Source organism: Ornithodoros turicata, chromosome 4, assembly GCF_037126465.1.
Source record: "Ornithodoros turicata isolate Travis chromosome 4, ASM3712646v1, whole genome shotgun sequence".
In the NCBI taxonomy this organism is placed as follows: Eukaryota; Metazoa; Arthropoda; class Arachnida; order Ixodida; family Argasidae; genus Ornithodoros; species Ornithodoros turicata.
This window is the reverse complement of record NC_088204.1, coordinates 77,201,234-77,212,912: the sequence shown is the minus strand read 5'-3', so window position 1 is coordinate 77,212,912 and position 11,679 is coordinate 77,201,234. Positions and strand designations below refer to the sequence as shown.

Genomic DNA, 11,679 nt, shown 5'->3' with positions numbered 1-11,679 from the left:
CGACCCGGGACCCTGGCTACTTCAGGGGCCCGCACGACCCAAGGCCTGCCGTAATCATACAAAGAAGGAATACTTGCATGACCCATCCCCGGCCCCGTATTTTCTCTCGCCGGCCCTGACTCTGTGGCTAAGAAGTGCTTCTAACTCACGCAGCGCCATTTTTTGTGGTATAGTCTTCAGTGACACAACCCCCGACACCTGACTATAGCGAGTACCAGGAATGGGGCCCTTGCACACGCAGTAACCGGTCACGAAACTATTTGGTCAGAGATACGACAAGTTGGGCGTGATCACTTCTCCTACCAGGCCTCGTTCACATGGCCGGCACAGACACGGTTTCACATTTTCCGTATAGCCACAGCTATCCAGAACGTTTCACGATCGATGTAATGCTAAAAAGAGCTCGCTCAAAGACCTCCTGCACGATTTTTTTTGTTTTTGTTTAGGGACTTTTCTTGTCCACGTTTTTGTCAACAATGGATAGCAAAGACCAACGCCCTGACCCGCAAAGGTTTCGGTTTGGAGCTTGGTGCAAATAGTGGTACCGTGATGTTACACGTAGTCTGCGCAGTGTGGCGACATGTTGAACGTGCCGCAGGGTAGGAATGCAGATAATTTGGACCACCTGGGGTTTTCTTGACGTGCGCCGGAAATCTCTGACACACAGTGTTTACCTCCAACACATTACTACCGCACTCGGTCGGGAACCCGCGCGATCTTGTGCACAGCAAGCCAGTACGCTGCCGACTGAGCTTGGTGCAGGTGTTCCGATAATGGAACCGTGCGCGATTTTCTATACGTAGAGTCGTCCCATACGCGACGCACGATCTTTGCCAAACGGTATGTTGTCATATATCGGTAGGCAAACAGCTCGGTAATATGACCGTACAGCTACTACAACGAAAACAGAACAGCTGGGGCGAGCAAGAGGGCGCTACGTCCCTCGTGTACTTCTGGATCCTTTTGAGTGGTCATCAGTGTGAAAGCGAACAAAAGCTTCTCGATCTTTGTCTGACTCATAGCCTTCCCACTAACAGGGACACCCGTCCAGGTGTACGTGTCTTTCCAGGTCATGGACATCGATGACATTAGTGAAGAAAACATGGTGAGCATTAGACCGCTTTCTCGTGGACGCCGCCATATTGAAAGAGCAGCGCCGTCTAGTGTGCAGAGCACGTTGAAAACTATCTACCGCACACGCAGGAGAGAAGGAAGGCATCACAGTCCGTTTGCTTCCACCCTGGTGTCCCTTTCCTCCTCTCTGGTGTGTGTTAACTGCAAAAGCGCTGGGCTGAGGCTGGCTGGAAAACGGTGTATACTGCGATGCAATGAGTGCGTGAATGTACTTCACTGTACCAAACATGTGCAATAAGCCTTTGCGTATCCCGGGCGCTTCCATGTATAGAAAGCAGAAAAATAGGCGAAACCTCTCTCTCCTCCTTTATGGCGTCAGAACGTCACTGAACTACGTCACACGTTGCCGACCTATCAGAAGCATCTATTTTGCGGCTCGGCACCTTATGGCATTTAGCATTCCCAGCCAGTCCCAGACATCCAATGAGATCAGTTGTGTACCGCGGGGGAAAGCCACAACGTAATCTACCATACATAGTCTAATAGCATCAAAAATGTTCATAAAAATTCAGCAGTGGAAGTGGTGATCGTCATGGAACGTCAAGTTGACATCAACACTTTCGTTGTGAGAAGCCAGGGGGCGCAGAACGCCTGAGAAAATAGCGCACGCCGCTTTTTGTCTTAATTAATTAATCTGTCATTCTGTAATGTTAAATTTATTAAAATTAATTAATCTGTAATTAATCTGTCACTCTGTGCTTGTCGACCTCCGCAATAAGCAAGCATTTTTCGACTTATTTCGACACGACATTTAACGATCGCGTCGCGACTTGTCTTTTCCAGGCGTTCCGCATCCACATGTTCGTGGTGGACCTGTGGCGGGACGACCGGCTTAACCTCACCAACCTCCCCGCCAAGTCGTCGGTGACGTCACGGGGCAACCGGGTGCGCGTGTTGCCAGACGAAGCGCTGGACGCCATCTGGAAACCCGACCTCATATTTGTCAACTCCAAGAACGGCTACCTTTTTCAACATTCCGTGCCCAACACTTTCATCAAGGTTCTCGACACTGGACATTTGTACAGATCATCTAGGTCAGTCTCATCGCGTTTTCATCAGTGCATTGTGCGGGCTTCGATGTGTCCACCATACTTCGATCTCTCAGAGCCGCCATGGTAGACACGGTATCCATGCTTGCGGTATAGGAAGTAATCCAAGTGCACCAGGCAAACACGGCTCGACTTGGATTGGATTAGATTCCAGGAATGCGGTTACTAAACTTCACTAACGTTACGCGACCTAGCGTTGCAGCAGTGTTGGTCGCATCTGTGGTGGCGGCTTTCTAACTCAGTCCAGGCTGTGTTGTATGTGTGTATTGTTATACAGTAGTACTAGATCTACTTGCCGAGGTAGACCGCCTTACTCATCGGGTAACGGTGTGTATTGTCATAAAGTAGGGAACAGCATGTGCTGTCATTAAGTAGGGAGGAAGGAAGGAAGAAAGAGTAGTTTTTAAATACTTCCGAAATGAAGAGTAAACGTTACGTTAACAAGAACGGAACAGAGAAATAGGAGGCAAGGTAGCTGGTAACGATAGTTCACACGCAGAACATCTACGTTGTTATGGTGTTACTTACAAGCAAAGTGTCTTGAGAAGTAACTTGTGTACTTAGATAATTATGTTAAATAAAATATTCTGATCAGGTAGCTGGTGCGAATATGTTGAGGGAAACATCTTCAGTTTGAGGAGTATGCACACGGAGCAGACTGGGGGAAACACGGAAAAACTCGTCCGTTCCTTCCGTGTTCCGTGTCCCTGTACTTACTCCTCAGACATAAGAAGATGATCCCCTCACAACAAGAGTGATCTGAGCTGCAAATATTTTACACTGGAAAAAGCATCGACTGTACTCTGTTCATCTACGTATAGCTCAAACGCTGCACAAAAACTTTAAAGATGAAGGAAAAATGAAATTTGAATAATGTCAGGCGTGGTACCGTTCAAAAAGGTCCACCATTACTATTACAGGTACCTCTTTCAAGTAGACTGTCTCATGGAATTACAGAAGTACCCAATGGACACACAGAAATGCTATCTAAAAGTCGGTCTCAGTAAGTAATCGAAGGTGCTTTGTTGCTTCCACCGCTCGAATTAAAAGAATCGATGGTCCTACGGCGACTTGAACGCCTGGTACGTCTGAGTAATAGTCAGCGCGTAAACGCTCGGGGTAACCTTCCAGACAACAGCGGAAGAATCACGAAATGGACGCGCGTACTGCCCAGCGTTCATGGAGGAAGAATATCTATAAGAACGTTGGTGCTACTACATGTAACTAAGTGAAAAAAAAAAAAAATAGCATCGGCTCTTTGGCTGCACGTTGAACATATGTTTATAAGTCCCAAACGTCGCCACACCAGCATTGGACAGCTGTTTCGGCCTTATTGGGCCTTCATCAGCAATGCGTAGGTGGGCGGTGTTTGAGGGAGTGGGCTTCGGAAGGTCACGTGGAACGTGACGTCCTCCCGTCAGGGTGAGAAACTCACCTCTGAAGGCCCAGAGGTGAGGGCCCAGGGTGAGGGGCCCAGAGGCTCAGAGGTGAGTTTCTCACCCTGACGGGAGGACGTCACGTTCCACGTGACCTTCCGACGCCACTCCCTCAAACGCCGCCCACCTACGCATTGCTGATGAAGGCCCAATAAGGCCGAAACAGCTGTCCAATGCTGGTGTGGCGACGTTTGGGACTTATAAACATACATGTAACTAAGAACGTTGGTATTGACAGCAGCATGGTTCGATATTTTAACTCTGTGCAACGGGGGAAATACGTTGGTTAGAAAACACACAGCACTGTGGCAAAGAAAAATTAGGTGCACCGAAAAAAGAAATGCAGGGGTGGAGGAAGGGGGGTGGGGGACTACAGGGGCTACTGTAGACCCCAAGCGTTTGTGAAGGGGGCGCAAACTTCCCATGGAGGTGAGGCATCAAAGTGTTATCTCAGGTGCCGCATGCGAATAAAATGTCATAAACCCTTTTCCTGAATCGATCAAATTGCCAGCATAAAAAGTCAAGGCTTTGTGGATTCATGCGGTAGAACTCACGGCGACATGACCTGAAAGTGTGCACGGGGTCCAGGGTGTTTTACGCAACTCTCAGTCTCATGTCCATACAAGACAAGAAAGGGGCGCCGGCTGGGATCTGGGATCCCCCTGAATTCAAGACGTTGCGCCGCCCCTGAAGAAAAGTCGATAATGACTCTGCGCCCACAGCGAGCTTTGTTTACTGAACAGGTATTCACGTCTGGAAGATGAGACTGTTCTTCACGATGACCGTGGCGAGTGTATTCAAAAGGGCAAATCCGAATTGGAGTCCCCTTAGGGCAGTGGTTTATCCAGAATTTCGTCTCCGGGGGCGCGTCGGACTCCGCAAGGGGGGGGGGGGGCGGAGGGTGACGCCACAACATCCAGGCTACTCCATTTATTTTCCTTGACGAAATATTGCGTAATCTCACAAAATTATTGGGGCGTGTCTCCCAGATCTTTGGGGTATTAGGGGTGTAGGGAAGGTATGGATAAATCAGTGCCTCAGGGTCTTGGCGTAGAACGCGATCATCTTAACGACGGGAGCTGGCTGACCTGACCAGGAACACCTGACCGACGCTGTGGCTGGGGGTTTTATGCCCATAGAAATACATGTAGGAATCAAACTTGTCCAGGTTATTGCTTTGTCAGATACTCCAACACTCCTTGCTACCGCTAAAATGATCACACTATACGTTGTGCGCAGTTCGTCAGGAGGTTCGTAAACAATACTATAAACCTCACCCCTGGGCTCCCCCATCCTCAAAACTTGAGTAGCTTGTCCAAGTCTTAAACCGCATGACATAAGACACCAAAAGAACTCTCGCATGTGTATCACTTTTGCCGAATTTTCTTGCAGTGTCCACGCCTGAAGACTTAGCCACACTCCACTGGATGGACAGTCCCTCTAGTCCGCACCGGAATTTCTCCGCTTCCATCCGCTTACTAGAAGACATCAAGCCGCTGCAGTTCGACCTCAAGCCTCCTGTCACTCACTCATCTGTGGAACCGTGGATGTTTGGTATGTCGCCGTTTCGCTGAGAACGAGTATGAGACTGTGGGACCCGCGGAAGTCGTCTCTTCCATGGAAGTCGTGCCTTCTCTGCAGGGCAATCCGAACAGCAGATATGTCGAACATAATTGAACTCTACTCGGTGACCACTATGCTACGTATATAGATATCGCACTGCTATCAAAGGAAATGAGCGAAGCCGTTTTCTAGTTACGGAAATGTCTTTCAATTGGTCGACAACAGAGCCGCGTTACATACGGTGTACATATCCTTGGTACGCCTCGTCGATACATATACGTATCGGCTGCTTTGTTTTCGGGACGGCTGGGTCTAGTTAGGACCGGGCCTTTAGTTTCTTTTTTTTTTCGGTAACTGCACTTTCAATGGTGAAACGGGTTGTATTTCTTAGGTTGGTGTTCCCCCTTGTAGTCTTCTGCTGCAAACAGTGTTGTAGAGGTTGAAGAGCAAGGGAATTAACAGGGGAAGGAAAACAGGAGGTTGAAATAAACAGTTCTTGGGGCACGGGTGGCGCATGTAGCTGTTCCTTTACCGAATCTGTTGTACATTATAAGGGCATGTTTCAAGTTTCGAGTCTGTTCGACCCTAATGACTCGATCGGAAGCCCACGCATCCGTACACCCGTACTTCCGACGGAAGAGTTGGTGTCCCGCAAACCCGGTACTGCGCAGTACACGTAGTATATTGTAGAGGGCACTGATTTAACCCGTTCGACCCCCAAATGCTTCGTAGGATATAGTGGTATCTGCTATTCTGTCATGCCGAGCATCTAGACAGAGTTCCCTGTCAGGCCTTTATCACGCCCTACACTCTAAATCTTTTCACACCTTTAAAGACGTAATAGCGTGCATGGCGCACGCCTTTTTAGGTGTAATTTTGGTAACATCATAATGGAGCACGGTTTCGCACAAATTTTCTTTACTCGAGTGTTGTCTGTCCTCCAAAAAAATTCAGTCTTGCAACATCTCAACATTGTTCAACAGTATTGTAGACACTTGCGCGTGCTCGATTATCGATAGCGATGCATATATGCATTAGCTCGTACCTACGATATCCAAAACATAATGAAAGCAAGATTTGCACTGACACTTGATCTTTAGTAATGCTTTCCGAATTTTGTAAAATATCATCCTGGAGATGCAATGTTAAGCAACCAGATTGAATGTGCATAGCGCATACCTTTAAAGGTGTGAAAAAGTTTACAGTGTATCGTGTACACTTTCCCCAGCACAGTCACGCCTCCGATGCCCACGATGCACCGTATCAAATGCTGAAAGCGGCACCGTCTTTGTTGTCCTCTTCTATAGAAAACTACACGTATCTGTACGCCAATTTCACGTTCGTGCGGCGCCTGACGGCATCCATCGTCAATACCTACATCCCAAGCGGTCTGGTGGTCAGCTTGTCTTGGCTCACCTTCTGGCTCGATGTGTCTGCGGTTCCTGCTCGGATCACACTAGGTGTTACCTCTATCCTCACCCTGGCCACTCAAGTAGTGCAATCGAGGTCATCTTTACCACCCGTGGATTACCTCAAGGCTGTGGACGTTTGGCTGTTTGTCTGTCTAGTCATGGTGTTCGCATCACTACTGGAGTACGCCATTGCTTACAACGTGGAGAAGATTCTGGCGATGGTGAGTTTGCCTTTCTAGTTATTTGCTTTACTAGTAAAATTACATTTTCACTGATGCTATTTTAGGCTTACGTCGCAAAATAATGTTGAGAAACGATCGTAACACCACGAAGCTAGGGACAGTAAACAAGAACGACAAAGCAAAACTAACCCGTCGCAGTTAGTTGTGTCCTGTCTTTCTCGGTCAAAGCTAAACCTAACCCTACTTTCCCTACCCCCTAGTAACCCTAACCCTAAAAGTAACCCTAGTTTCGTAGTGCTACAGTACGACACAGTCAGTCATGTACCAACAGGTTGCAATTCTGGAATTGAGCTCGCCGACAAAGTGAATGTCTTTTTGATTTCGGGGCAGTTAATCACTATTGGAAGTCCGTACACATATAGGGGAAAATACGACCTGAATTGGATTGGCAGTCTAATGACTTCACTCATGAATTCATTCGATTGTCCGTCAGGGGCACCCAACGACTAAGATGTGTTTCTGACACGATATGTGTCAGAAATCACGCCCAGACATACAGCGCCGCCTGCAGCTCGCTTTAAATAATGTCCGTACGCACCTCACGCACCTTGGGATGGACCATTCACCCGAAAAGTGTGTCGAGCTGCTTTTCACGCGCAAAGCTATGGTCAGTTTCCCTTTGGGTTGGTGCAAAGAAACTTGAGCCGGTACGCTTCCACCGCTTCCTTGGCGTGGCAATCGACTCGGGCTTGCGCTGGGCTCGGCACATTAAACACCTTGAAACTAAAGAGCAGCGATGGCTCCCAAGCAATTCAACATTTTTCTGGCTCAGGATGGGGCCGAGATCAGCGTTCCCTGCTCGCGTTGGTGAGGGCGACTGTGCTTTACAGCCTTCCTATTCTGCACAGGATATGAACAACATCATTAGATACCCTTCGGTCCCTGTTTGCTCGAAGCCTTCGTCGCTGCCTCGGAGTTCCAAGAATGGCTGAAACACGGCAAGTACTGGCTGAAGCTGGTGAACTCCCGATTGAGGTTCTACGTGAACGTGAAACGGCTCGGCACTTCCTACGTTTGCGTGCTCACATTCCCCGTCACCCGCTCCTCAGGAAAATTCGATACCGCCGTGAAAGCGACTTCTATCGACTAGCGCAGAGGACACGCCAGACTCTCCCTGGCTTCATAACTAAGGACACTATACCGCCGGAAGCCCCCTGGTCTCTACCGGTCCCGCCCACTTTTGTACGCCTCCCAAACCTTCTGGAAAAAAGAGATCAGGTCCCCCCTCAAGTCCTCCGAGCTCATTTTCATGCTCTGGTAGACGAGAAATTTTCTACGTTTACGGCAGCATATACCGATGGCGCATATCCCTAAACAACAAGTCCGCCTCAGCATTCGTCATACCATCCGAAGGCGTAGTGCACGGACGACGCCTTTCACATCCAATCTCCCCCACGGGTGAGGAACTCTATGCCATCCTTTTCTTTCTACAACACATCGCTGATTTTACGCCGCGGGAATGGGCAGTCTTCACAGACTCCAAATCTGCACTTCTAGCTATTGAAAATTCCGGCATACGAGGTCCATCCGCACCCCTAGTCACAGATGTGTTAATGGCTTACCACACTATCTATGCAGCAGGCCACAGGCTAGTTCTCCAGTGGGTTCCAGCCCATTGTGGTGTCGTGGGGAACGAGCAGGCCAACAGCGCCGCAGAAGCAGCACTCTCGTATCGGAAGCGGACCAGTATTGTTCTGCTGAGAGGAGACTGCCGTTCCATTCTGCGACGCCTCGTGACAACCCTGGCTTCCCACCAATGGACAACCGACATCCCCCCCCCCCCCTCTATGTCGAGTAGAGCTGATCCAACGCTGGCTTTCCGCATGCCACGGAACACCTCTCGTCAAGATGCTGCATTAATCCACCGAATGCGCCTCGATGTGGCCTTTACATCTCAGTGGCGTTACCGCTTAAGACAAGTTGACTCTCCCACCTGCTGCCACTGTGGTGCTCTTGAGGATCTGGAGCACATTCTTCTTCATTGCCCCCACTACCAACCTTCCCAAACCGCACTCTCCGAGTCTCTTCGTCAGCTGGACTCTCGCGCCTTCCCCCTTATCGAAATTGCTTGGTCCCTGGCCCAATCCAACCCAGCAACGATCCGCGCTCAAAGCTCTTTTGGCATTTCTGGACACAATCGGACTTCGCTCGTTATCCTGAAGGGGCTCATTATTTTATTCCCCACATCCCCACCAGCAACAATGGGGTAGAGTATCGCCTCTGGTGATGAACCTCCCCACTCTCCAAAGTCGAATAAAGTTGCTGTTCGTCGTTCCCATTGTTGTCTAACCAACCTTCTTCACCCGCCGCGTTCGTTAGATTCGTTCAGTTCGATGTTAAATGAACTGTGCATCACACCAGACAAAGTAATCCGGATATTCCAATTTTCGTATTTGCAGCAACGGAAGCGGCACTCGTCTCCTCCGCCTCCACCGAGCCGCCTTCCAGGCTCCGCACGAGTGACGCCGTACGCCTGGAACAGAGACGGCGTTTCTTCTCCTCCTAAGGCTACAGCTTCGGCACCTGTTGTTGCCAACAACAACCACATGGCAACGCCTTCCGTCGTTTCATTGGCCGTTCCCGGCTACATCGCCGGTGTGGAGAATAACAATATCGCACCCGCTGCGTCCAGGTACGTCACCATGTATAGCTTCATAGATAACGGAGAGTAACCGGCATAGGCCGGCGCAATCATGATCGCAATGCCTTAGCAAAGCCCGATGATCGCGATCGTGAGTGCGATCACGAAGCACTGGCAAAGCTGCCGCGATCATGACCGCGGCGACCTACACTCTTAAAAATGAACTTCACAGCATAGCACGCTCCTAACCAACCATCATCTCGAATGATATCGTTATCTGCCCTGATTTGTTAAAAACGGGAGGCGTACGCCTTTTTGTGGCAATTATGAACAGCATAAGTGTCACAGAAAAGGCGTACGCCTCCCGTTTTCAACAAATCAGGGCAGATAACGATATCATTCGAGATTATGGTTGGCTAGGAGCGTGCTATGCGGTGAAGTTCATTTTTAAGAGTGTATGGTAACCGGTACCAAACCACTGTCAGAGGGTCAGAGAGAGAGAGAGATAAAGAGCCAGAGATAAGGATAAGGAGTTAGGTTCCGGGTATGCGCACTGAGGGCCAGTTCTCACTTGGCGACGCCCGACGCGGCGTCGTGAGCGGGCGGCGGAAATAGACGCGCATTTCCGGAGTCGGGAGAGGAGAGACGTCGAGTCAAAAAAACTGCCATGCCGACCTTCTTTCACGACGTCGGGGAGAGCTGCCGAGAACGACAGCTGGCGACCAATTAGGTGACACAGAAAGGCCACGCCTCCTGATTCTTCGTCTGCTTTGGACGACGAAATGCCTCTGTGGTGGGAACATGAAAATCGTGCGCGCTGACGGGGCGACGGAAATGCGCCTCTACTTCCGCCGCCCGCTCACGACGCCGCGTCGCGCGTCGCCAAGTGAGAACTGACCATGAAGGACCCCTTATCTGAGGACTATCATGGGGCGCGTTAGGTTCGTGCTCCGGGAACATTCCCTCTTTCAGGGGATCACTTAGCCCCTCCAAAGTGACTTCCGGTGCACGTTCCCGGGTGCACCCTGCGCACACCTTTGGTGCTGGGGAGCCAGGGAACGCTGGGGAAGAGCGGGGCCAGTTCCGGAGCGTGACGCACGTTCCGGTGTAGTGCCTTTCGAAATGGCGCAACCGTTGCAACACGTTGCAACCGCCCATGCTCTTTGTGTTTCCGGAATCATCGGATGTCGGCGGTAAATAGTTATAATATGATAGAGGACTGGCTATGGTCTACTGCTATGTTTACTTAAAAGCAGACGACAGAAGAAAGCTCCATAGGTGGCGCGCGCTCACCGGCTCTGGCGCTCGGCTTCCGGATAGCCTCACAAACACCATTAAGTAGAGACACCAAGGGTTTGTCCCCCTGAAAACCCGGGTTATGGCGCTCGGGAGCCTGCTTAACGCGCCCACGGCGGCTTCTGACACCATTTGCTTTCCTCCAGTCCCCTCTTCCCCAATTTTTCTGGTAGCCGTGACTGTTGGGTGGAGCTCCTGTTTTAGAGCTGCAAAATGGCGTCCACACAAACAACCGCGATATTGCATAGTCATGATATGAGAATAATAGTGATATTGTTTTATTGCGTGCTGGAGGACGGGTCAGCCAAAATGATAGTGGAGAATCGTGATTAGCGCTATATAAGAACGCTAACGTCTTATCGGTATCTTCCCTTCTCCCCATCCACACATACATTAGGAGGTCCACGATCCACCGCATCTTTCAGCGTCGCTTCACCCTTGGTCAATTGTGGCAGAAGACCAATGTCCTGGACAAAGTGTCCAGGATCGCCTTTCCCGGTGTTTTCTTTCTCTTTATGATCATCTACTGGCCGCACTACCTAAGCTGAAGAAATCAACCGACTCCAAGTATTTCTCATCGTCATCATCTATTATTCTTGTTGTTGTTGTTGTTGTCATAAGTGCAAATTGTTCTCAAGTCTGTGAAGATTACTCTAAGTGTACTTACTGTTGCTCTTGACCACGACCTAATAGATTATAGCGTCCATGTCATTTGCACCGATACTTTGTTTCTTGCTTCTTCGATTGCAATATAACATTGTACTCTAGCTTACGTTAGGATTTGTACGCAATTTGTGCATGTCCCACAGGGTATGTGTTCTTGCGAAAATTTTAAGTTGGTTGTCGTCATCATTCTTCACACTCTAACGCAAGTTATACTGCTAAAGTCGTGGTGGTGGTGATGGTGGTGGTGGTGGTGACCGTTGTCGACCTAACGGAGGTGGGCAACGTCACGACTGAAGCCCC

At 49.6% G+C, this 11,679-nt stretch overlaps 1 protein-coding gene across 1 annotated transcript; it reads left to right on the top strand.

The window, feature by feature from the left end:
• The first annotated feature begins 962 nt into the window (after positions 1–962).
• LOC135393498 (gamma-aminobutyric acid receptor subunit rho-1-like) lies at positions 963–11,434 on the top strand. The gene is made up of 7 exons (XM_064623908.1): positions 963–1,105; positions 1,918–2,168; positions 3,104–3,186; positions 5,012–5,173; positions 6,490–6,815; positions 9,236–9,468; positions 11,111–11,434. The coding sequence occupies exons 1-7, from the start codon at positions 1,073–1,075 to the stop codon at positions 11,259–11,261; spliced, it is 1,239 nt and encodes a 412-aa protein (XP_064479978.1). The 5' UTR covers positions 963–1,072; the 3' UTR covers positions 11,262–11,434.
• The last annotated feature ends 245 nt before the right edge of the window (positions 11,435–11,679 follow it).

Bases quoted from the DNA above. Each gene is read 5' to 3' on its own strand.
- LOC135393498 (XM_064623908.1), top strand. From the start codon at position 1,073: ATGGACATCGATGACATTAGTGAAGAAAACATG. The intron at 2,169-3,103 runs GTCAGTCTCATC...TTACTATTACAG, and splicing joins CATTTGTACAGATCATCTAG to GTACCTCTTTCAAGTAGACT. The intron at 9,469-11,110 runs GTACGTCACCAT...CACATACATTAG, and splicing joins ATCGCACCCGCTGCGTCCAG to GAGGTCCACGATCCACCGCA.